Here is a 27,052-nt window from a genome sequence, read left to right as displayed (position 1 = left end):
TTTCTTCATTATTTACTACTTGTCGTGTTCCAAATGTCTTCATATGAATTGATATTAAACTGTCATTCACACTATTCATTTAATTAAAAAGCATACAATGCAAGTCTTCTGCCCTCACTATGCATGTAGGTGCACAGCGATGCAGCAAGCTAAACACACTTCCAATAACGGGGGATGACAACGGATTGTATTTGAGGTTTTGCCTGGAAGCAACAAGAACAACGAGAACACTAGATACATAAAAGTATAGACTAGCTGTCAAATCCTTATTATCACCAGTGAAAGATCAACACTAAGTGCTCATATGAAGCACAACACAGTGATTCATCTTGTAATCATACACAAGAGTAATAGTAAAATGAGTGAAATTCACTACAGTTAACCCAACTGGGCCCCTGAATGCTGTATTAGCAAAACACTAGCAACTTGGCTAGCTCGGCTTCACAGTGAGATCATCATAGAAAACTACTTAATCACAAATCAACAATCACAAAGCCACTGTGATAATAGGAATATAGCTACAAATGATGCACCAACAAGACTGTCTGTCTATATTTGCCTGGACTCAGATCTGACTAAATGGTGGATGTAGCAATGTCAGGTACGCTACTGTGCAACGGTGACAGTAGCGGTTGCTGCTAGCAACAGAATGTTCAACTGCTGGTGGCCGAACGCAGAGTTATTCTGCGGTTGTCTGTTTATTTAGGGTGTATTCACACCTTTCTCATCCAGACCAGTTGTTTCGAAACCTGGAGCGAATCACCCTCAGGTTCAGTTGGTTTTGAGATATTTGGAGACAGCAATCGCACTCCTACGCGAGCCAAAACAAGTGGGCCAAGATTTCCTATAGAAGGCGGTGTCCGCTCGTGCATTGCCTGATGTGAGAAATCGCTCATGATGAGAAACATGCCTTGGTTTATAAAGATAACCTAGTTGAGATTAGCTAATTTGTCATCTGAAGAATAATTGCCGTGCAGGTGTGTGGTGCTATGCGCCCATATGAGGCCATCTCTGACGGCGATGGGCTTTTATTAATTGAGATATCTTTATTATTATGAATATCTATTTCCAGCCAGTACTGCGGTTTCATTATATGTATTTCATTATAAAGGTTTTAAATATATTTTAATGAACAGTGGTATATTAATTGCATAAACGTGATGAAAACAATTATCAATGGCAACAGGCTGCTGGTGCTCGATTATAAAGAAGGAAACAAGAAAGAGAAGAGAGTTTATTTGAAACTTTTGGATAGTTTCAAATAAACTCTCTTCTCGGCAAATGCAACAATTAATCCCTGCACTGGAACAAAGCACACAAAGTACAGGTCTGAAAATCACTTTAGGCTTGTTTTTTTTTTTTTGTGAACCAATCGTAGTGGCAGAAGCCAGACATTTTAACCATTTTACATTATATTCTAACTAGATTTATTTATGTTTTCAGACTGGCTGAGCTAATTTTTCTAGTAACCCTCTAGCAACTGCCATAATTTATTATTTTGGCTGAAATGAGTAAAACTCTGCCTTTCTCACTGTTGCTCTTATAAACAGGGATTAAACATTTTCACTTGACTATCAGTATGCTGCCAACTAAAGGTTAACCCTACACGGATGCTGAGTGGTGGGCTGTACATTGTGGAGGGATTAAATGGTGAAGGGTATACCTCTGCCGCAACATCACTTAGCTGATTAAGGTACCAGCAGGCCTTTATACAGCCCATTGAGGAGCTTATGACGGATTAAAATAACCAGTGGGTAATTAACAGGGGCCGATAAAATGGCCTGATCATCCCCCCTCTGTGTAGAGCTGGTAAAAAAGTAATAAAAAAACAAAACAAATCCATTACCAAGATTTATGCAGCATTATAAAATTCACCAGGACAATAATAGTGAAAGGGCAGCATTCCATCACGTTTAGAGCACAGCGAGTAATGAGTTGTCATAAGCGGAGAATCAGATGAAGGATATTACATTACCCATGCCAACACTTTTAAAGGAACCATTATATCAACTTTTGTCATTACAGATTGAGCAAAAGGGGGAAAAAAATAAAAGAATTGCACTGCAAGTTCTCCTAAAAGTCTACTGGCTTACGGGGCCAGAAAGAGAAAAAGAATTAAATCCTCCTTGACATTACCTTGGCAGAGGTTAGACGAAAATGGAGGGTCACTAGTGGTGTGGTGTGTGAAAAGGACTCAGTGGGACAGAACACTCAACAAATTACCGCCCATTACAGGAGCAGGGATCTACTTCCGCTAACTGTGTCCAGATGGCTATGTTGTCTAACTGCTAAGTGCAGGTTTGAAAATTAACTGGGTACCTGCAGGGGTTTGACAAACCAATGAGGGCACTTCATAGAAAAATGATTTTTAAACCACTGCTATAAAAGGTGGGACACAATTGATTTAATTCAAATATAGTTTGAACAGATAGCACCTTGTCGTTGTCCAATGTGCTCCAGGCTCTGGGAATTTTTGAATGGTTACATTAATTTTTCTCTCCCACTAACCTGCCGGAAATCCCCGTCATTAAATAACAAGCACGCTCACTTTTACTCTCAAAAACACTCAATAATATATAATAAAATCATATCACTGATTCAGGCAATGTCATGTAAAAAACATTCATGAGTCTAAAATATCATTTTTTATATATTATTTCATTTTATCCTCCACAACCTTCTGGCGACCCCCTCAAATTATCAAGATCCCTTTGGAAAACCTGACCCCCAGAATGAAAACCACTGCATCATCATTTTATGAGGTGTTTTCATTATTTTGTCTTTTTGTCTTGGTGAATCCTAACATTTGATAATCTGTGTGAACACATCCTCTGAGCAACCACAGCAAAAAACAATCCACCTCACAGGCTAAACTTTACTTGACATATGCATAAATTTGGATTTACATAATTACACAACAAGGTTGGCAGCTTTGCCGTTGCTTTTTCGCCACGTCCTTTGAATAAAATGCAAGAAATAAGACTAAACAAGACAAAGGTTATTAAAGTTTTGTTTCTAATGTATGCTTATCTAGCCTAGAGGACAAAAACTTATGGTTTTAAAATCAAGGTGGGAAGATGATCTGGGGGGACAAATCTTAAAATGTGTGAGGAACCAGTTAGAATGTACATTCCCTTATTTTAATATTTGTCACAGCCTAAATGTAGATGCCCTTCATCAGTTGAGACATTCAGCTATTGTATTGTAACTTCAGATCACACTGGCACTGTAAAAGGCTGTGGCCAAGCTCTGAACTATAACTTTCTGAGGTTATTACTGGCTTGATGCTCAGATCCTTGTGGGACCCAGACTGGCTCTCCAGAGTGATGACTGGCTGTTACTAGATAAGTGAGGCATTAACGTTAAAATTGATCAGAATGGCAGTACATGCAGTTAAATCGGGCATAGCCACATTATGGGAGACATCGCAACCTTCCCTGCATAACTTTAAAAAAAAGGATTTTGCTCATTGTTATCATCCTTGCCAGTGTCTTATCTTGATCTCTGAAGAGGAAACAGCATGAATACAGGCTGAGGCTGTTGCACGGATCAAATGTGTGCTTGTTGTTTCCTGTGACAGCATTGCAATCTGATGGCATCTAAAAACCTCATGACAGGCATCAGATAAATCATCACCGAGATAGATATTCCTCTGAGTTTTCGCTCCCGGTGTTGAAAACCGCCCTATTCATTCTCTCCGGTTGTTCGAGCCTATAAATAGGACGGCATCTGCCAGTTGTGTGGTCAAACAGTATATCCAGCCAGCCTTGAGCTGTCATCTTTAAACGATAAGAGCGTGGGAGGACTGAATAGTTGAGCGTCTGCATGCATGGTGGCGGCGTGACATCCTCGTTAATATACGTTCCACCAGTGCAAGGACAAAGGAAAGCCAAATGAGGACAAACATGACGCTGCAACTACTCCTTTCCTCGGGCTGATCATTTTTCCTCATCGCCTCACTCCTATCTTACCTCTCCTCCTGCTCCTCTTTTGTCTACTCATGTTTATTCATGTCCCGATCATAATTCTCTTCTCTCTTTTTTCTGCCGCTACTCGTAGGTATTTTTATCCTCATTGCTCTCCTCACCCTTAATCTCCCTCCCTTCCTCTTTGCGACAGCCACTATCTTCTCCACCTCTATCATGTCTTCCTCATTCCCCTAACTCACCCGCCGCCGCCGCCGCCGCCTCCTCCTCCTCCTCCTCCTCGCCTACCCTCCCCTTCCTCTTTGCCATGCGATGGCAAGGTCCTCCTTACTGCCACTCACAGTGGGATGGCAGCGAACAAAAGAGCAAAGCAAAAGGTCATCTTAACCCGGTTGTCACTCAACAACCCGCCGTGTGGCTGGTGCAAGAGTCAGGGCCCTCCCATTGATCCTCACGTCAAGGCATGCAAGTTATTCCCAACTCTCTCCAGGAAACCAAGTGCCCCCTAATCAACCACTTCTGTGAATATTTGATGATCAGGAGTCTAACCGTAAACAGTAATTAAGTATGTTAAATGATACCCAATCAAGGCGAACAAAAGGCAATTCAAGCAGAGGAAATAAGCTCTGAATCATTTTCAATGAGAAATATAAAGCTTTGCAGTGACAAATTCTCTTCACATCATTTTTTTTTTTTTTTTTTTTTTTTCAGCATCATCAACAACTTCTGTATGTCCTCAGGCATTTGTAGATGCGTGATATTGTTTAAAAATATCATCTGGGGGATTAACTAAAGAAAACATCTTTAAGGTAATTAGTATGCAGAGTTTATTTTGTAAACTCCTCACCAAGTGTTGGGTTAAAAACTCTGACTACACTCCTGAAATAATCAGAGCACTGCACAAATGGAAAATGATTTGCTGGCGAGTCTGTTTAATTACTACACTTTTGCATCTCAAGCAACAGCGACTAAGTAAATTAGCCAAGTCATACGTGTCTGTAATCATTCTTTTTTTTAATCTCATCTCTGCGGCAGCAACATGGAATATCTTCTCTGATTACTTTTATTTAAAAGGGCCGGAATGACACTCTGCTTCACGTGAGCCTCATCAGGACGTTTTCAAAAGTAATGTGAATTAGAATAGTAGATATCAGAGTCATTGGAAAGGACCGCAGCTAAATGACATGGGATAATTACAGCAAAAGGAAGGACACCTTTCTGTGCACTATGAATAGTAATGACTCATCGAGGCCTTTTTGCAACTTGGGACAAAAGTGCAGGCTGGTAACGAACTTCAGGGGACATAAACAGCCTCTGAAGGTCCCTACAAACCTATTAAAGTCTTGCTGATTTATTTTAGTGGAAGAATCCTAATCACTTTTGCAGTCAACTGTGTGGGACCACCTTTCAATGACTGAGGGACATAACCTTGAGAAAAAAAAATGTCATTGCTAATTTCGAGTGTGGTTTGCGGAAGTGTGTTTATTCTGGGCACTTGTGGGGAAACCAAACGAAGCAGAAGAAACATTCCAAGGAAACAGCAGAAGGGTGATAAATGTGCACGAACAAGATTGCGGTGCTCATCCTTCAAAGAGACATAAACGCTGGAAAATATTTTTCGCTCTCCTGTGATTGCAGTAGTGGAGTGTTGGTGCTGAAATTACATTTGATCATCTTGAAATGATTTTTATTCTCACATAACATATTATCCTGAGCTGCTGTGCTCTAACTCAATGCTTCCACCTAGCTTTTCAACCACAGAAGACACCTTGATGTGGTACAGTGGCATGGCACTTTGCAGAGGGCAACACACACACACACACACACACACACACACACACACACACACTCTCACACACACATACAGCCATAGCACTCGCACAGACACGTGGATCATCATCAATGACTGCTTCCTGAGCGACCACACTGACTGATCAACACGTGAAATGAACAGCATCAGCTCATATCCCAAAAGACGTGCACAATCAAGACAAGTCAAGTCTTTAAAGCGTCGTACTTGATTGTAAGTCAAAGAGACTGAGTGCCTCCCTCACGCGCCCTGCGGCCCCCGAGTAATCAAATCAAATATGAGGGGCAATTTATTGCGGAAATTATTCCAGGGGTGGGAACCGCGCTTACCTTCCTGCACAGCCTGAAAAGGGTTGTTTGGCTCGATAAGTTTCACAGAGTGGGTGATTTTCTCGCTCTGCAGAATGTCATCGTTCAGACTCAGATCTGAGATGGCAAGTTGGAAAATCTCGTCATCTCTCACAGCGTTTTCCTCGAATATGGCACCTGTTGAGTGGAAGTAATCACAAGTCAAATGGGGAAAAACACGGTTTTGTGATTGCACGGTGCTTTCATTAATATTCCAGACTTAATAGTTCATGTTATTGTCCAAAGCACGTCAAACCGATGCATCATTTGATGACAGAAAAATGAACTTGATCTGTGTTGTGCTTTATTTAGCATTGAAGTTGCGCAACATGTGCATCTGAGTGCGCCCGACAGGACTGCAGCACCATGGAGAGCGACATGGGCCACATCACACTCTGGCAACTGAAGAATAAAAGTAGCCAAACTTAGCAAAGAAATGGCCGCCATGTCTACTAGATCGATGGCAACCTCCCAAATAAGCATTATAGGCCTACTGTGGGAGGCATACTGAAGCCTAACTGTCTCCCTGACTCCCCCCCCCCCCCCTCCCCCTTCCTCTGTTTATGGCATCAGCTGCTATTATGAGACGCACATATATCACAGAAAAAGGTTTCAGGAAATGAGAAGCATAATTGGGGGTATAGGCAACCCGAACGTTATGCGGGGCATCAGCCAATATTATCTGGACGGAGTCCCACCTCGGTATTAAGCCAGTGACTGAGCACCTGCTGCTTGCCAGACTGTTGCAGTAAACTGTGAACACCAGCAGCAGAAGCAGCAGCTGCAGCAGCAGCAGCAGCGAAAGGAGCACCAAGATGAAAATCTGCTCACAGTGACATTGGCATTTTTATCTCAGACTAAACCGCCAGTCATTCTAAGTGGCTACGTGACTGTGTGCATGGGATGGGGGACATGAACCAAAGCAATGACTTAGAGTGTGTGCGTGTGTGTGTGTGTGTGTGTGTGTGTGTGTGTGTGTGTGTGTGTGTGTGTGTGTGTGTGTGTGTGTGTGTTGAGGGGAGATCATGCATGTATTTTCAAAACTGTAAACTGTAATGCTACGTTTAGGGACAGCCTGATCAGAATCATTTGAATGTGGTGTTGAGTTTAAAGCATCCCCCCCCATCAGCTCTGGTTTGAAGTTTGAGAACAAAGAGGCTCTATGCGTTTTGCACCTCTAAAACGAAAACTCCACTGACATTCCCTCCGTCTCGTCTTTGACATTGCAGTCACGTTCCGGTGAAAGTTGAGGCTTGTCGGGTACAGACAAGAGGTAGCTTGGTCTAAAAAAGCCTCAGTCATTTGGCTATTGGACACTAATCCCCCCCCCCCCCAAAAAAAAAAAAAAAAAAAAAAAAAAAAAAAGCTGTAGTCTGTTTTGTTTTTTTGGGATACAGAATAGAAATGTACAGGCCTACCATCGGTGGTGAGGTTTAGATCTGAAGACAACATGAATGCATCGATTAGCCATCGAAAAGTGTAAGACATGTCTGCAGAAAAAAAAAGGCTGATAAATACATCACTGCAACAGATAATAAGAGGACAGCTGTGGCAGTAAAAAGGTCAGAGGCTGTTTAGAAATAAATGCCAACTTCTCAACTCGCTTGAGAGTCAAAGTGTTTGTTGAACACAGGACGCAGGCTGAACAGACTGCTCATCCCGCCCTCTCACCCACAGCCTGTGATCAACGCAGTATGCGCCGGCTGAGCTTTATCCCGGGCACGCGTCTTTGCTTTTTTTTTTTTTTTTTTTTTTTTTTTGTTGCCTTTTACACCTGTCTAACCCAACAGCATGTCGTTTTTTTTTTTGTTTTTTTTTTTTAAATCGGACGCTTACCGATATGTATGATGGAGTCCGCTTTGGCCGAATTGCATTGCAATATCCACAGGGAAAGGCAGATCAGCAGCAACTCCATGTCGGGATTTCGGCGAAGCGGCTCATCCAAAGCTCTGCTCGACTGTCCTATACTGTCCACACGGAGCAGCCGAAGAAGAAGAAGAAGAAGAAGAAGAAGAAAAAAAGAAAAAAAAAGATGAGCAAAAACCCCCCCAGTGCAAAACAGAACCTCGGTCCTCCTCTTGGCACACCAGACTCGCATTAAAGCCCCACAGAATATTTTTTTCTTTTTTTTTTTTTTTAAACCAACAAAAACAAGCCGACCGCAGGAAGGTGGGCTGCTGAAAAAAAAAAAAAAAAAAAAAAAAAAAAAAAAAAAAAAAAAAAAGAGAGACGAGGAAGAACCGACGGGGAGCTGAGGTAAGACTGAAGGGACAGGTGGCCCGGTGAGTGGAGCCGGCGGTACCTCTCTCTCACTCTCGCCTCTCCCCCTGCGCTCCGCCGTCTAAAGCGTGGCAAGCAGCACAAAAATGCGGAGGAGGGACACCCCTCTAACTACACACGGGGAGACGCTCACATACACACTCCGAAAAGAATACCCACACACATACACACACACACACACATACACACACGCACACATGCGCGCACACACTTCAGTCCGGTCTCGATCACGTGACTGCAGAGACTTCACGACTCGGCTGCTGTCCCGACAAGCAGGGTAGAAATGATTTGGACTAGCCGGAGAAAGACGCATGGAGAGCCGATATCCAAACACATGATTGGAGGGTTACAAGAAAAAAAAAAAAAAAAAAAAAAAAAAAAAAAAGTCCATCAGAGTGATATGTGAGCCTTAACAGACCAAAAAGACAAAAGAAAACAAACAAACGTATAGATTCGGCGGTGTAAACAGTACACTTTTGGAGAAGTTGGCTTTTTTTTTTTGGTTTTCTTTTTGTTTTTTTCGTGTTCTCTCAGGGATGATGTGAGGGCGCAGAGCGGCTGAGACACATTGTCAGCGCACTTCATTGGCACCGGAGCGCACCGAGGTGGCGGAGGAAAGGATTTACGCACACCGCGTTCACCGGCGAGGGCTGATGGATGAGGGACAGGCTGACAGGAGCCACGACGCCCGACTGCACAGCGAGAACAGCGGGACTGAGTTAGCCTACCGGGAGAGCATTTTACAGAGGGGAGAAAAAAAAAAAAACACCAAAAAAAAAAAAAAAAAATCGCTCAATGTGTTGTTCTCGTTGCATGACTTGATCGATTCATTGATTGTCGATTCAGCAAAAAAAAAAAAAAAAAAAAAAAAAAAAGAAATCGACGCCCCTTGTTTTTAATCGCGGGATTATGGCATTTGGGGGCTCATTTTAAGCCTTATTTTGTTTTTTTTTTTTTATGTGTGTGAATCAAACTACAGGGTGCCAGTACATTCTTATTGGGTGCCAGTAACACGTCTTGCAAATGTTTAGAGCAATGCAAGGCGTGTGCAGAGCCCGTGAAGAAGAGGAGGAAGAAGAAGAAGAAGAAGAAGAAGAAGAAGTCGTGCAAGAGACGGAGTTTTGAGATGGGCATAATCTTACAATTAAAGGATATTTCTCGTGAGTGCAAATAAATAACGGAAATATCTCTTAATTGTTTGGTTAAGTCTGTCAGAGGCGCAGAACACCAAACTTTCAGCACCACCGGCGGCGGACAGCTCCCTCGCTAAACTGCAAGAGTTCAAGAAAAAGACAAAAAGGCACCTGTAGAGCAAACACAGTCTGCTGAACGCCTCCATGTTTGTGTCATCTTGTTTATTTCTTATCTGCAAATAATTTCAACATGGAGGAAAACCATACCTGTGAACATCATGTGTTACAAATGTGTTTCTTCTCACGCCAGAGTCTCACACACTCATCTGGTTTTCATTGCAGCCGAGGAAAAAAAACAAAAAACCATCCATGCCTCCAAAGTTGTTGTAAAAAGAAAATCACACACTACCCCTACTGGCCACTCGTGGATACTGCAGCTGTGTTTGCGCAAAACGTTTCCATTTTTTTTTCCCCACAACGATTTATGACATTTCTGTGTGATTTAGATAAAAGATGAAGTTGAAAAGGCAAATTTAAAACACACTGCTTTTATGAACAAACAGTGTCCATACCATTGATATCTATATAAGTGGAGCATAACAGTTATGCCTGAAAATAATGCTAACCCACATATCAGTGCCACATGTCAGAGTTTATATGGAGCAAACAATGAACACATGGTGTGAATGAATTATTGCCCTTTGATCCCAATTGTAGTTCCCATGACACAGTAGCTCATTCTCGACACATTCCTAGGGGATGAAAACAGAGAAGATTCACCTTGAGTTTTGGGTTTTAAGCTGACAGGCATCCACAGTATAGTCCATAAACAATTCATCAAATCCCAGCAGGGGGATCAATCTCGTAATTTCATTGATCTATGAAGCAATATGTTGCTGAGATTTCATCAAATAATTATTTATTTTCACTGGCAATTCACGCTGGCTTCTTTCTTTGAGGTTTCTTGTTTTTACTATGACTGTATGTGATGCAAATCTGCCATTGTTTTCTCTCTTTGTGCATTTTGTGTAAAATCTGCATTAGAATGATGAAGAATGATGAAAGAAAAACGTGTTTCACCCGACTAACACCTAAAATCTGCAAGGGAGCCCCATAGTAACATTTCTATGTATGCACCTAAGATGTTTATTAATTATATAAAGAAAGACTAACATGTTGTATGCTTAGTTATGATCAAAAACTATCCCAAAATAAAGAACATACTGGACGAAACACTAAAAACAGGGTTGAAACACCATCGGTCAGCATGGGAAATACATATTGTATCAAGTGATACAAGCAGAGGCTCCATATAGGGAGGACATGCAAGTGTAAATGGTAAGTCTTGCTATCTTACCCTCTGTAACACATTACCATATATCAGACAGGCATGTTGAAAATAATTTATGTCCTCTAATATTTATCTTTGCATATGGAATGGTGCTCATGAGATATTTTGAATGAATAGCACTCTGCGTTGTGTGCCGTGACTAAGCTAGTTCCGTGCATTAGTAAGTAGATTAAATATGATGGAGGGAATACTTTCCCATGGAAATTAGGCCATCCACTGGATAATTACTCATTGTTGGGTTCATTATGCCATTTGTTTTAATTTATTTGTTTATTTGCTGGGACAATGGCCAGTCAGGCAAATCCACATACCAATTATGGCATCGGATGTTTTAATTCAGATCATCCAAAACTAAAAGCACTGTCTATATAAGATATTGTATTACACAAAACATAAAATAATGGCTAATGGTCACATGATGGGTTATGTTTCAGCCAAGATTTCAACTGATTTTTAAAACTAGCGAGAGTAGAGCATTGTCTGATCTAATGGAGAGAGCCAACCCGCCAAACTCAGTTGACCTGTGCTGTACAACAAAGTGACCTCTGTTAGCAGTGATGATAACTCGATGGCGTTTTGTCCAAGACTTATCTTCTATAAAATGGGCCTGAGAATGTTTTTCCTGCTAGGGACCAAGTGGTAATGGAATACGTCAGGTATGGGAAAATCATACAGTGCAATTTAGCAGCATGATTTGACAATTTGTTCCTAATAAATGAGTTGCTACGCTTCCATTTGACTGTGTGGTTGTCACTTTTCACTTGCTGTGTGTTAGGTGTGAGTTAATTCATAGCGGCTCTGTTTTTGTTCTGAAAAACGTCCCCTAACGATTTTATACAAATTCTAAAAAAAATAGTTGGCATCTGTCAGTGTTTTGTTCCTTCAGCTCCGGTTGAGGAGCACACCTCATGCATCTCCATGGGTGTCAACACGCGTTAGTCTCAGAGGTGCTGCAAACAGCCACCGAGACATTGGCAGGTAGGTCACGCCTGCTCTCAGCGGCGAAGGTGGAATTTCATTGTCACACAAACCTGAGTCATTAATGTTTACGGCTATGAGCAATGAAGTGAAATGGAAAGACAGAGTTTTTCTCCTCCTTTTGGGAACAAGGCCAAAAAGTGAATTCAGAACAAGAGGAGCTGTCACATGCAGAAATATCAAAGCTAAAAAGAAACTGTTCGGCATTAATAGATAAGTACCACTGCTACACAGTGACCTCTTACTAATAGTTTATCATAGAATAATAGATCAATGTTTCCTTCATCCTAAATCATACACTTCTCCTAATCAAAAAGCCTACAGCACAAGTCTCTGCATGATTAAATGTTTCTATAGAATAGCGCCTTTGAGTTCTGGGTCCTCCGTTCCTGCTGATGAGTCCCATCTTTCAGTTTAATCTTAAATTATTTTCTTATGCATGGCTTGGGGCAAAGAACATGGCTGCCTGTGAATACTGTTTACAGTGAAGTACACATTCCGTGCTCCTGAGTAGCTGGTCTCTGTCCTCATTGATTTGTACTACTATAAGTGCTATTGTATATTCACTGAATCTGCTCATGACTGCAAGAGGAAGAGTCTATTTAAAGGTCTTCATTCAGATACAATAGTTCATACACAGTAATGGGCAATTACCATCTGTGTTTATTGTGTTTGCCCTAATCCTTGCACACAGGGCCATGATTTGATAGCTTGTGATGTGCTGTAGAATAAGTCTAAGTGTAAGGTTAATTACTTTATTAGCCTTTAGCTAAGAACTGGACAGAGCGTGCAGCGTGCAGTCAAATGTACTATAAGTCATAATTAGACTAGTTACTGCAGCAGTTGTTTTGCATACATACATATGTTAAAGTCACTGAGGAATGCACTGAGAGCACCACCAGTGCTCCGCAACTACAGCAGTAAGTTAGCATTTTTATGAAGTAGTTGGTTTGCTAGTAGAATAGCAAGGCGGTACTCTTTAAAACCATGAGTTGACTGAATAGTCTGTCACTGTGAAGTTTGACCTGTCCATCTCATTGTGGTACTGGATGCAGATAGGCGAAGCCCCTGCACAAATCTGGAGGAAGGTTAAATCTTAGACAAGTTGAAAATCCATTCATGTCAAGCAGAACTGTGCAGGGAATAGTAATAAGTGTATGCAGCTCTAGAGGTGAATAAGCAAGACCCGCTCTTCCAAATACACAGCCTGTGGTAACATTATAGATTAATCATGTTATGGGAGAACAAGCACTACCTCCGTCACAGACTCTGAATTTCAATGAGTGAATTGTTGTCTACCGGCATCATTATATATATTTTAACATTACACCGTAATGAACCTTAGTGAAATATGAACTAGGTAATACATATAAAAAATATTATGTATGTGGAAAGATATACCAGTGGACAAGAAGTTCTGAAACAGTGGACAATGTCGGTGTATCTGGGTCAGCCTGGAGCCAAGAACTTTGACAGCTGCCAGAGCAGACATTTTGTATGCCTTCCAGCCAGGGACATGACACTGGATTCAGTCTAACTGAGGCATGCAACCTTAAAACATAGTCTTGCTCGTATATTGAAGGCTTGTTATAATATGACACAAAATCAAGACCTGTTTTCCAGGTGAAAGTTCATGTAAGTCTTGGAAAGACCCTTATTATCAGAACCGCACCTACCTTTAGAGATATAGTTCATATTCAGTCTCACTATTTTATTCCCACAAAACACAAAAGTGAAGAAAATGATTTTTTTAAAACAACTGCACAGAAAAGCCTACAGTATATATAGCTCGTATAATCAATTGTGGTTTGAAAAATGTAAAATAAGTTGTTCTAGCTGGATGTATTGTATGAGTCTGACTGAAGAAAGCTACTAATGACAGGCGGACAGAAGAAAAAGCAGCTTTTCTGCTGTTCTGGTCCCTTTCCCCCTGATGTCTCACCTCGTGTCCTATCATCATGTTGGTGTCCAACTGGGAGTGGATTGTGGTTACTCCTATTAAAAATACAAGAAGAGTACATAGACCACATGTTGTCAGTGTTTTATGTTTTTTGCTGTCCTAAGTCATTTTAAACATTGATCTGTGTGGAGACCATGTAGTAACTACACAGTATGTTTGACCATCTGCCTGTCTGCTGGTCATTCTGTCTTTTTCTGTGTCTGCAGAAATATATCACCAATCAATCATAAAAACTCACAAACAATGAACACACAGTAAAATACTCAGTAGTCAATTGACCCTTTCGCTAAGCTCCGCCCCCTGCTGCTACTTCGTCAATGCTACCATGGAGCCCACACCGTCACTAACTGCAGTCCTTGAGGAAACTTCGCTAATTCAGGAAAAACTAATAAGAGATTTCAGAGAGAAACAGACAGAAGGTCTAGGATATATCCAGAATGTCAAACTGATTCAAAAGCAAAAACAGGTTAAAAAGATAAAGATAGAAGCTAAAGCCTACAACACACAGTTTAAAAGTGAACCACCACATCACCTGGCGATTGAGCCAGACAACGATGCAATTAATAGTTCTAGCTACCATAGAATCAAAGTACTAACGTACTCTGCTAATTTTAGCTCCACAGGTTTTAACGGTGACGTACCATGATTAGCTCCAATTCAACAAAACCAGCTTGAAAATGAAGAAAATCTAAAAGGATTTTATGAGAGCCTGTTTGGCAGGTTGGGGCTGGCTGATGCTAAACTTGGCCAGTCTCTGGCGTTGGAGGGTTTGGATTTAGACAGGAGTGAATTAGGAGGGAGATGGCTGAGGTTATAAAGGAGTGTTTGAATGTATTGGTTTTAGCCAGGAGAAGTCTGAGGAACTGAAAATGTCGATGTAAAGGATAGGAAAAAACAAACAGGACGGATATTGCTCCCTAGTAGAATATATTCTATATGTAAATGTTTGTTGTAAAGATCCTACAGAGTTTATTTTGCAGTGGCAGTTATTTTGCTGCAAACATTGACCAATTTATCAAGGACATTTTTGTGATTGACCTTGATAGATTAATGCCAGCAGATTAAACAGAAAGTGAGGACAGACTCAACAAAAGATCGATGAAATATTGTCATCAGGGTCCTGTCGGCCTGGATGTTAGAGTTTCCTGAGACAAAAGAGATGCTCTTGGCTCTTCTTGTACACGATGAAAGTATTAGTCCTAAATGTCAATTTATTTTCTATTATAGGACTCTGGACACAGGATATTCCGGTCACCAATCACCTAAGTGGTACCATTTCATGCCTCTCACTCAGATGATATTACCAGGTGGTGTCATTTAAGATCTCCAGGGGTTCAGGGTTTAAGACTTTAGGGGGAACATTGGGATTAGGACAGAGACTTGGGATCAGGGCAGGAATTTCATGATGGCCATGGACGCTGTACCTCTTCAGTTTGGCCTTATGCCCCTCAAAAAAAATATGCCCCGTGCACCACACTGCCCCAGCTAAGTCATTTCCCCTCTGCCTACACTGTCCTTTGTTGACATTCTGCATTCCTATAATTCAACATCAGGTGAAATGTTGTGCGCATAAAGTAACCAGTGAGAAGTTTGATTTCAAGCCTGATACAAACCACTGGTATACCAGACTATGAATGAGGATAGTTTGACACATAGGATTCCACCAGGCACAGCTGACCGGTCTGCTGCAGTCTGCTGCACATACATGCCTAGTCTATTTTAAATTCTTTAGATTCTTTTTTTATTATTTCATTTTTTAAAACCTGTAAAGATTTTTTTTAATGATACCCTTTTCTCAACATAGTCAGTTACCATAGTCCTGATATCTTCCCAGGCTGAGATCAAATTATTATAACTTAGCTTGTCTTCAACTTTTTTTTGTAACAGTTCTGCCCTCGGCTTGTAGCCTAAAAGACTTGAGCTCAGGAGGATTTCCCCGTTTAAAAGCCTGTTTCTTCTTGTTATAACACTTTGAGGCCTCTGATCACCCATGGTTTACTTGTAGGGTAGATCTCACTGGTCTTTACAGGAATAACAATGTCCTCACAGAACCGTATCCAGTAACTGACCACATCAATGTCGCCAGATGATTCAATGAACTCCTCCCAGGCTGTGCTGTCCAGACAGCATTAGTGTGTCAATGTGTCTTCTTCTCTTCGATTATTTTATTTTGTTAGTGGGCACCTTTTCCTCTGAAGACAGGCGGTATGATGGAAGCAGATAGACACGGGGACCAAGAATCAGAAAGTTACTGTTTGTTTAAATAATGGTATTCATGTGGAATATCTAACCATGAATTCCTAATGAAACAAGAACTTGTTGTTCGAGCCAACGCAGCCTACTTATTATCCAGCATTAGCAGAATCTCGAAGCACTAATTTTGCCTGCGGTGTTTAGAATTTATACGCCTAATAGTGACTGTTCCACAAGCCATTTGTTTTGGATGCCCTGAACAGTAGTATTGAACCCAGTGCTTGTGTCGGCTACATTTCACTCCAGCTGTGCCTGCAAGACGTCATTAGTGGATGAGGTTGTTTAAAGGGGAGCCACTTAGAAGAAACACACTAAGAAAATCTACCTGCAAAGAGGGACACTTTGTAAGTGAGCACGACAAAAAAAATCCTTTGAATTTTGATAGTCTTTAAGAGAAGGTCAATCTGATTTATTATTACATTCAGTTTAAAAGGAAAACTAACAACCCTGTTTGTTATCTATAACCAGAGTAACACAGAGAGTGGCTAGACACAGAGAGGACATGTCTGAAATTTAATTGGCAAATATTTATTATTCCAATGATCCACATTTTGGAGCTCAAACGCAAAGTAAAAAAGAAATCCAAATTATGTTTGCAGAATAACAATTATAAAAGCTCCATTTCTGTATCCATTATGCAAAACAAAATTATCTATAGACCCTGAACAAAAAAAAACAGCACCAGGCTGTCAAAACCCCAGCCTTCAATATACTGCAGTTGACTCCACAAAGAGTCGTGGTGAGATTTTTGAGAAAAGCTCCAGAGGTGATAGACAGTGCTTGTGGTCTTTATCATTGTGTATAAACCATAAATTATTACACAGATATTACAGTTCAGTAGGAGAGAGAGAAGCCAGAAAACAAAGCAGCAAGCTTGCAGTTTTTAATCTATTTATAATAAAGTTAAGGTTGGGTTTCAGCACTCTGGAAAGTTGGCCAAGAGTAAAGAACTAACAAAGATCCTCTCTCTCTCTCTCTCTCTCTCTCTCTAATGCTGTCCCAATCTCACACTACCCTTGTCTTGCACTCTCACTGCCACCTTAACAGATGTACTTAAGAGGGAATCTCTCTCTCTCTCGCTCACCCTCTCTCGCTCGCCCTCCCTTGCTCTCTCCCTCACCCTCTCTCGCTCGCCCCCTCCCTTGCTCTCTCCCTCTCTTGCTCTCTCATACTGTGTGTAATCAGTAGAGTTGACAAGAGTCTTAGTATTCAGCTCAGTTTCTGGTCTTCTTTTAACTCTATGGGGTTGCTCCCTTCCTGTTGGCCCCAAAGCCAACTTTTAAGAAGTGAAAGCCTTGGGCCTAATGACAAAATCTAACACAAGAAGCGTCACTGATATGAGACCAAATTGGATTTCCTTGTAGTGCCTCCGAATGTATCCAAACGTATTCCCACTCCACTACTTTCGGAGCTCATCCTGATAGTTACCAGAGTTCCTATGCAGAAATTTCCCCCCTGCAGCGGGTCACCACACACAGCCAAGGTTTATTAACAACCTCATAAATCTGCCACTTCCATTCAGAAAATATGCAGGAATATGCCTCATTTCCTTATTTAAAAGCAGATATTATTTAAAAAATCTCTGCAGTTATATCGCTGGCTTCCATTTGGGTAATTATCCTTCAAATTTGGGTTAAATGACAGAGTATCCTGGTGGCATCTGATTAATGAGAATGGCATTTAATAGGCCTAGCCGGGCTCTATTGGATTAATTAATTGGCAGATGATATAGTCTTATGTTGCAGGCCTATTACGTTAACTGTCACACTGCATTTGATGACAAGGTGCCAAGCGATCCATTCAGTGACACAAACATGATAGTAGGATATTATCCCACTGGGTGGGCCTTTACATCATTTTAAATACACCCTGCTCAGACTTAACAGTAATAATGAAGTCATGAATTGTCCGATAAATGCACATTACTTGGTGCAGCTGTCATTCAGAAGGAAAGGGGGCTCCCCTGCAGATAGGAGTGGCCGGTCACTCAGAGGTGATTGGTTTCTGTCATTTGCATAGAGCTATTTTGGCGATGACAAATGTAATAGCATTCCAGCTATCTATTGTTGCACTTTAATTAAATTGGGGAACTTGCAAACATAGAGTCAAAACTGAAGCAGCAGAAGTTGAGATATCTTGACCAAAAGGAAATGTGTTTTGCGAACACATTGCGAAAACTTCAATGCGATACAAAACACTGTTAGAAAAATAAAAGCATTATCTGTTGCGGCAACGACATGAAACAATCACGACTGGGTTAGGTGTAGAAAGAAATTTGATAAAGTTAGGCGACCTTTGTGCTCATGGTTACAATAAAAAAAAAACACTTGGTAAAAGAAGCTGATGTTGGAATGGAAATAGGAAAACAAATCAGTTGTGTTAAACACACTTTTTGGTGACCCATCCATCCACTGTGACCGCCTCCCTCTCTGGACCAACAAATATATGTCACTTTTGGAGGACAGTGTCATTGACCCATATACCAGGGACTGCAAGTCTAAAAGGTTATAACACGATCCAGTCAATGCCCATTAAAACTCCACACATGTGAGGTGTGTCACTGACGCTGAGATTGAGGAACCGTTGATGAACTTTAGTTCTCTGATAACATGGAAGCAGGAGCTCCTGTAGTTTTTTGAACAACATCAGGAATGTCAGCTACTTCCTCAACAGGGATGGTGGACCAAGTGTTCCATCCAGGTGCTTGTCTTCTCCCATTGGGACTACTGCAACTCTCCACTGCCGCTGCACACATGGTGTTCAGCTGAAGTTCTTTCACACCACTTCTCTTCTCCGTCCACTACTGTCCCCCTGTTGCCGCTCACATCTAACTCAAACGCAAGAAATCTCTCTCTGTTTGTGTGTCCTTTGTAATCGTGAGAACCCCTAGTGAGATCTACTTCAAACTTGGTGGGTGTTTTGCTGGGGATCCCATGGTGTGAGTGTACAATGAGTACGGCAATAGTGCACTTAAATACTGCTCCTTTCCACCCCCAGCCACTCATGTAGCAAAACCAATGCTTATTGCATATATATATATATATATATATATATATATATATATATATATATATATATATATATATAAATAATATATATATATATATATAACTATATATATAGACAATATAAACATATATGCATATATGAGACTACATATATTTTAATGAGACAATAACTTTAAGAAAGTGATTGTTGTGCACGTGATATGTGTCAGTTTAACATCAATGCATTTCCATATACAGGTGCATCTCAATAAATTAGAATATCATGGAAAAGTTCGTTTATTTCGATAATTCAATTCAAAAAGTGAAACTCATATATTATATAGATTCATTACACACAGAGTGAAATATTTCAAGCGTTTATTTCTTTTAATTTTGATGATTATGGCTTACAGCTAATGAAAACCCAAAATTCAGTATCTCAGAAAATTAGAATATTACATAAGACCAATAATAAAACAGAAATGTCAGCCTACTGAAAAGTATGTTCATATATATATGCACTCAATTCTTGGTCGGGGCTCCTTTTGTATGAATTACTGCATCAATACCGCGTGGCATGGAGGCGATAAGCCTGTGGCACTGCTGAGGTGTTATGGAAGCCCAGGTTGCTTTGATAGCGGCCTTCAGCTCGTCTGCATTGTTGGGTCTGGTGTCTCTCATCTTCCTCTTGACAATACCCAACAGATTCTCTATGGGGTTCAGGTCAAGCGAGTTTGCTGGCCAATCAAGCACAGTGATACCATGGTCATTAAACCAGGTATTGGTACTTTTGGCAGTGTGGGCAGGTGCCAAGTCCTGCTGGAAAATGAAATCAGCATCTCCATAAAGCTTGTCAGCGGAAGGAAGCATGAAGTGCTCTAAAATTTCCTGGTAGACGGCTGCATTGACTTTGGACCAACACCAGCAGATGACATGGCTCCACAAATCATCACTCACTGACTGTGGAAACTTCACACTGGACTTCAAGCAACTTGGATTATGTGCCTCTCCACTCTTCCTCCAGACTCTGGGACCTTGATTTCCAAATGAAATGCAAAATTTACTTTCATCTGAAAAGAGGACCACTTTGGACCACTGAGCAAAAAGTCCAGTCCTTTTTCTCCTTAGCCCAGGTAAGACACTTCTGACGTTGTCTCTGGTTCAGGAGTGGCTTGACACGAGGAATGCGACAGTTGTAGCCCATGTGCTGGATACATCTGTGCATGGTGGCTCTTGATGCACTGACTCCAGTCTCAGTCCACTCCTTGTGAATCTCCTCCAAATTCTTGAATGGCCATTGCTTCACAATCCTCTCAAGGCTGCGGTTATCCCTGTTGCTTGTGCACCTTTTTCTACCACACTTTTTCCTTCCACTCAACTTTCTATGAATATGCTTGGATACAGCACTCTGTGAACAGCCAGCGTCTTTAGCAATGACCTTTTGTGGCTCACCCTCCTTGTGGAGGGTGTCAATGACTGTCTTCTGGACAACTGCCAAGTCAGCAGTCTTCCCCATGATTGTGTAGCCTACTGAACCAGCCTTAGAGACCATTTAAAGGTTCAGGAAACCTTTGCAGGTGTTTTGGGTTAATTAGCTGATTAGAGTGGGACATCGTGAGTCTACAATATTGAACTTTTTCACAATATTCTAATTTTCTGAGATACTGAATTTTGGGTTTTCATTAGCTGTAAGCCATAATCATCAAAATGAAAAGAAATAAACGCTTGAAATATTTCACTCTGTGTGTAATGAATCTATATAATATACGAGTTTCACTTTTTGAATTGAATTATCGAAATAAACAAACTTTTCCATGATATTCTAATTTATTGAGATGCACCTGTATATGGAGGGGGCAAGTTTGAAGTAGATCTCACTAGGGGTTCTCACAATTACAAAGGACACACAAACAGAGAGAGATTTCTTGCGTTTGAGTTAGATGTGAGCGGCAACAGGGGGATGGAACACTTTGAATTGGTATAAATGGCCATAACATATATGATCTGCTTCTCCTGGATCATCTTGTTATGAGACACCTTGTTATAAGACTCCAGTATGTGTGCAGGACAGCAGAGATGTGGGAATTAATGTGAATGTATCGCTGTTAATAAAACAGATTTAAACATTGTGTGTGACTGCGGGTGTCTTGTGATTTGGGCCTGCCCCAGGCTTTTTGTGGGAGGATATTTTATTTTGTCTCCATGTCTACTTTAGCTGCAGGCAACTTGCCTCTTGCTGACAGATGATAACGGCATTTATTCACAATGACCGTGACAGGGAAATTGCGTATGTGTTGTTACGGAAAATGTTTGCATGTGTTTTTTGTTTTTTTTGTGCAGGCTTTTGTATTTTTCATTTATGTCTTTGCCTGGGGGAATATTTGATTCTAAAAGGCTTCTGTGTTGTCGATTAAATCTTGCGTGGTTTAACTGGAGTGCAGGGACAATTGTTTGATCACCATTTGGTGGCACATAATCAATAGCATAAATGAATTTCAATTCATACAATGTGCTTTAAAATGGCCAAATGAGCCTAAGCTATATAAGGCTCCTGGAGAGAACTGATTAAAAAAAAATGTATTCTTGATATTTCAAGGTAACCTGGACCTTAATCATTAAGCTATATATTAAAATACATGTCGAAAAAATATCCTGACCTTGGATTTGTGTGCAAAATATTTAAGTGAGCAGTCTTATTTCATTATTTAGTAGTCTGAAGTAAGCAGTGTGTATGTGCGGACGTTGCTAAGCAGCAAGAGGAATGGTCCAAATGGTCCGACACCTTGAAAAGTTTTAACCCCTTACTCGTCACTGTGTCAAAGCCTCCACCTGCATTTCTCTCTCTCTCTGTGTGTGTGTGTGTGTGTGTGTGTGTGTGTGTGTGTGTGTGTGTGTGTGTGTGTGTGTGTGTGTGTGTGTGTGTGTGTGTGTGTGTGTGTGTGTGTGTGTGAAGACACCAGTCTGAACCCTGGCAGCAGTTTCACACATTCACTCTCTCTCTCTCTCTCTCTCTCTCTCTCTCTCTGAACAGCCATCTGAATCACAACTACAGTCTCTGCTGAGGCTGATAGTGCAAACAGGTGAATCGCTGGCAGAATCTTGAACGTGCGCATATACACACACCTTGTTCTGTTTAATTGGTACACTGAGGGATAAAGGTGGTTCGATGACAGCTGCATGTAGATAAGTTGCTTATTACTGTTGCATGAGGAGACCTTCCGACTCCAATTTGAGTATTTTTTTTTTCATGTTGCAGTTGAAAGATGATAACCACAAGCTTCTCAGTGGGGGAAGCGTATTGTAAAACAAAAAAAAAAGAAAAAGGCTTTCAAATGAAAAGCCTTTAAATAGACTCAGTAATGAATGTCAAGCTACAACTGCAAAGCTGTTTCTCTTTCTTCCTGGAAATGTCCTATTTACATTCAAGATTTCCAAACACGTTTAGACCAAACATCTTGACATGTGTGAAAATTGTGTGTAAACAAAGTAAATAGTGTATTTTGTGTTATTATTTAATCTTTAAAATGTTATGTGCATTAATTTCATTCTAATCAATATCTGGTCTAATTAAAGAAGATGTTGCAAAGGCTTTTCCATTCACCTCCAGTCCACTTGTGTTTCTTGGACTACGAGAAGGACTATGTTTGTGTCCCCCGGGGTGTGTAGTGGGGGTTGCTGTGGGAGTAATCTGGTCGTTATAGAAACAAAGGAAGAGCTGTGTGCATATTCTCGGCAAGAAAGTCAAACAGTTGTCAGTGGGTGTTGGGCTCCGGCAGGTTTTCCATAGTCACTGATTGATATTCATGGTCAAGATCTCATGGTGCAACTGGGCAGGGGAGAGATTCCGGTTTAGGGACCTTAGTATCACTGTGTCTTTGAAGGTGATGTGGTCGATCTACACTGCAATCCTAACCTATGGCCACAAGCTTTATGGTAGTGATCAAAAGAACGACATCGCAGATATAAACTGCTGAAAGGAGTTCCCTGTAAAGGACAGCTGGGTTAACTCTTAGAGATACAGAAAGAGATCAGAAATCCGGTGGGAGTAGAACTGCTGCTCCTTTGAGTCATGAGGAGCCAGCTGACGTGGTTTGGGCACCTGATAAGGAGGAACGTCTGGACGCACTAACCGAGCCTGCTGAATGGCTATTTGTATCTAACACTTTCTCTTTAGATGGATATGCAAGCTTTTTATCTTAAAGTTTATGCAGGTTAAAAGTCAAAACACCCCAATGAATGCAAGGTGCTCTGAAAGGGTGTATTGGAGAAGAATTGTTCAACGTGTTTTTTTTGTGATGCATCAAAGCCCAAACTGACCGCACATCACTGTTGGTCTGTTTGTTTATAAGCATGAAAAAGTTGCCCAATAACTAAATCCTAACTCCTACGTCTACGGACACCCCCAAGCTGGAGCGCATCACAATGATTTAAATCGAAGTCTGATTGAGGTTATTTGTCTGATTTCTGAAGACAAAGAAAAATACTAACTGAGCCAACTATAAAAGCAAAGAAAAAGGACCAATTTCTGGCAGTCACTACCCTGCTGCGAGTAGAGTTGTTAAGTCTTACAAGAAAAATAAGCTAGTTTGAAAAGGTCCAAGGGTGCTGATAACAAAAAAAAAAAGATTTATTTTTTTCTGCAAGTGTTGGATATGTCTGGATGTATGGTAGGTGTGGCATAGGGTGGTTTGTGTGTGTGGGAGGGAGTGTGTTTGCTTTCAACCACTGCTCTTTGTTATGTTATACTGCGCTCCATTTGTTTTCTGAGTTGAAAACCCCTCTGAGATACAATGCAAATGAGCTGACTTTTCAAAAGACATCATGTTCCCTGTTCAGACAGCTAACAGACACTCTGCTGAGCTACTGTGAGCTAGCCAAGGCAAGCTTGCAGAGAGAATGGCGCTAAAGTAATTAGCACGACCACTACCTTCTGACATTCTGCATATTGAGGTGTGAAGAGTATTAATTAAGAACAGAAAATCCTGTGCAACATACCTGGCAGCAGCATGAAGTATGCCAAAATAAATCTAACTAAATCTTAGTTTTCATCTAGATTTAAATTTGTATGAGATGAGATTGTGTTCATGCACATCAAGCTAAAATAAAATCTAATATAAAAGATCCCCCTTTGTGCATTCATCTGAAATGAGTGACATTTCAGGCATTAACACTGATGAACTGTGCAATGAGTGCAGCAGCAGAATAATAATATTGCTGATTTGAATTAAAATTCAAAGCAACCTTTTTTTTCCTTTTATCTTTTTTACACAGGACCACACATTGAAAATGCAGAAATCTACTACCATGTGAAAAACACCTTTCTAAGAGTTCCTTTTAAAGCAAAACTGTGAAATATTGGCCTGGACACATGCGATCCAGCAGCCCATTAGAAAGGAGATCAGGAGGACAGATAGAAAAGAGTTTTCTCCATGCAGCAATGAGGCCTGTGAGAGCCAGAGATTGACTGTGGAGGTGTTAGATAAACCAGCGGTAAAATTACTCTCACTATTCCACTCTCCCTTCTAGCAGAAGCAGAACTACCATCGCCACCTACCAAGCTGGCAATTGATAGAGAGAAACTGATCAGTCTTGTAACAGTGTGTGTGTGTGTGTGTGTGTGTGTGTGTGTGTGTGTGTGTGTGTGTGTGTGTGTGTGTGTGTGTGTGTGTGTGTGTGTGTGTGTGTGTGTGTGTGTGTGTGTGTGTGTGTGTCAGTCCTTCTGGCAGCCTGTGCTTTCTTGTGGGCATGCATGTCTGCAGGAGAGTTTCATTATCCAGTGGCTGTTCCCCTACAGTAGCCCGATAGCCTGATCTCAGCATCAGTCTCTCCGACTCTTGAGGGCCACAGCTAAGAGATTCCTTATGCGGCACTGAGCTCAGGCAATCAAAACTGGGGTATCCATCAAAGAGCTGGCCACGCTGTCTTGTGTAGCTCGCTGAGCTGATTTTGAGCCTCACAATACCTTCCAAATCATCAGACCATTAGTCGAGATAGAGGTAAATAGGGAGGGGGCGAGAGGGATGAGGCGGAGAGGGCCGAGGAGGAGGGAGAAGAAGTGACAAACGAGACAAAGCTCATTGATTTTTCCTTTAGAGGAGATCATTCAGTGCAGGCAAGCGTGTTTGGTGTTTTTAGGGCTCTTGAATGACGGGACAATAGAAGAGAAACCCCCGAGGGCAGGTGTCTAACAGAGCAGCCCTTAACAGAAAAGTCCATTATGCTCGGAATACTTCCTGCAATGTGGAAGAAAAAGATGCGAGACTATTCAGAAAAGTCTTTAAATGTGACATTTTTCCCCAAATACAGCCCCCCCTTATTAATTACAAGCATCACTACTTTGTGAAAACATTAAGATGCCAAGATGCAACACATTAACCGTGACAGGAGCTTTCTTTACAACGACCCCCATGGCCGGCCAATAACAATTTACAAGCCAGGCTCTGGTCTCTGTTTATTTACATACATTAATCATTACATGCGATATTCCATAATTCATAAACTTTAAGAAATGTAAGGGTCGAGGAGGTCATTCTGCTGATTGAGACATTAACCCCTGAGTTTTAGGTCGAGTCATGATGGAAGGAGCTCACTAAGCAGAAAACACCATTCTGAAAAGTTTTACAGACATTTAAAATCCACGGTTTTTGCATTTACTAGACATAAACCACATTATGATGAGCCTTACACTGCAGATAGATACAATGCATGTGACATTTGTAATTTCCGAGAGGGAGATTTTGCCCTGCGTGGCTAATTAGAAATGAGAAAAACCCCTATAGAAATGCTGTCAGACCGTATGATTAACGCTACGTTCTTTTGAAATATGACTCCCCCTGTCAAGACCATCCTGGCAGCTACAAATTGGGTACCAGGTGTCTTGTGGGCAGCCGACAGGACGTGGAGAAGATAAGCACAGAACCCGACATCGTGCCAAAGGACACAATATGCATATTCTGCAAGACCTACTGCTGTCTCCATCGTGAGAGGAGACATCTTCTAAACACTAACTTCCTGTAGAAAACTCCAGACCACAACCCACCCCCACCCCCAACACCTTACGGCCCCTGATGAGAGGCCATAAACCTGATTTCATGGCTTCAGGGGTTACGCAGAGGGCTAGTAATTGTTCTGCTATTGTCAAACCATCACACGCATGAACACACACACACACACACACAAATTAGAACGTCCATGTCCTAACTAGCATGGCTGCCTGCACTTATATATGTGCGGACACGTGCATCTTATCTGTAACCATGGAGACACTTCTACAAGCACATTGACTGTTAATCCTTTTGTAATTACACTTACAGACCCTTCTTCGGCCAACAAACTCCACTTCATAAATAACATCAATGAAAAACTGTTGCTCAAGACATTTATTTTCCTTGCATTTTTTATAAACTATTGTTTTCTGTGTATTTGATGTTTCCAATCTTTTATTAATGTACTGCGGTATTACTGGATTCACAAAGGCTATGCAGGCATCAATCATTGCAAAAGTTGAAACCATTACAGTAACACTGTATTTGTAGTGAGCAGAATGAAGGAAAGGCAATAATCATGATGCAATGACAGCCGTTGTGAAGTTTTATTTTGTATTGTTGATGTTTAACATGCTCAACATCTTTGTTTAAAATGTTGCATGGTAATATTTGCTAACCGATGGGAATGCCATTTGTTTTGCAGAAAGTATTTTTGTACATTTTAGAGTCAACAAATAAATGGACACATAAATGTAAACTCACAAACACAAACACACACACACACACACACACAACACACACACACACACCCTCACCCATCTGTCACAGGCTCGTATGATATGATTTTCTCAGAGTAATTCGATATTTATGTAGTTAACCTTTTCATCCTAAGTGAGTTAGAAAGGCTTAAATAAGCAACTTGCTCTTGCTGTTTCAATAACAGCTGCTTCATGACCTGACTAATGGAGCAGACTTTCTGCTGTGCGAGCTTCTGTTCGCCCAACAGCAATCACTTTTAATGTAGGTATGAGCCGAAGCAAA

At 41.0% G+C, this 27,052-nt stretch overlaps 1 protein-coding gene across 2 annotated transcripts in view; it reads right to left on the bottom strand.

Annotated features, from left to right (window-relative positions):
- The window catches only part of grid1a (glutamate receptor, ionotropic, delta 1a), a 241,906-nt gene that overhangs the window by 191,745 nt on the left and 23,109 nt on the right, over positions 1-27,052 (bottom strand). Inside the window, exons 1-2 of one of the 2 annotated variants that reach the window (XM_054599768.1) lie at positions 7,920-8,013; positions 6,066-6,221 (exon numbers count right to left, since the gene is read on the bottom strand). The exons of the other annotated variant lie outside the window; for it this stretch is intronic. Coding sequence (XP_054455743.1) covers positions 6,066-6,221; positions 7,920-7,998 — 235 coding nt within the window. The 5' untranslated portion in view covers positions 7,999-8,013. Of the gene's footprint in view, positions 1-6,065; positions 6,222-7,919; positions 8,014-27,052 lie in introns of those variants that run through there. 2 annotated transcript variants of the gene reach the window in all.

This window comes from Anoplopoma fimbria, chromosome 6 (assembly GCF_027596085.1).
Source record: "Anoplopoma fimbria isolate UVic2021 breed Golden Eagle Sablefish chromosome 6, Afim_UVic_2022, whole genome shotgun sequence".
NCBI classification, from domain to species: Eukaryota; Metazoa; Chordata; class Actinopteri; order Perciformes; family Anoplopomatidae; genus Anoplopoma; species Anoplopoma fimbria.
This window is presented reverse-complemented; position numbering and strand designations above follow the sequence as displayed.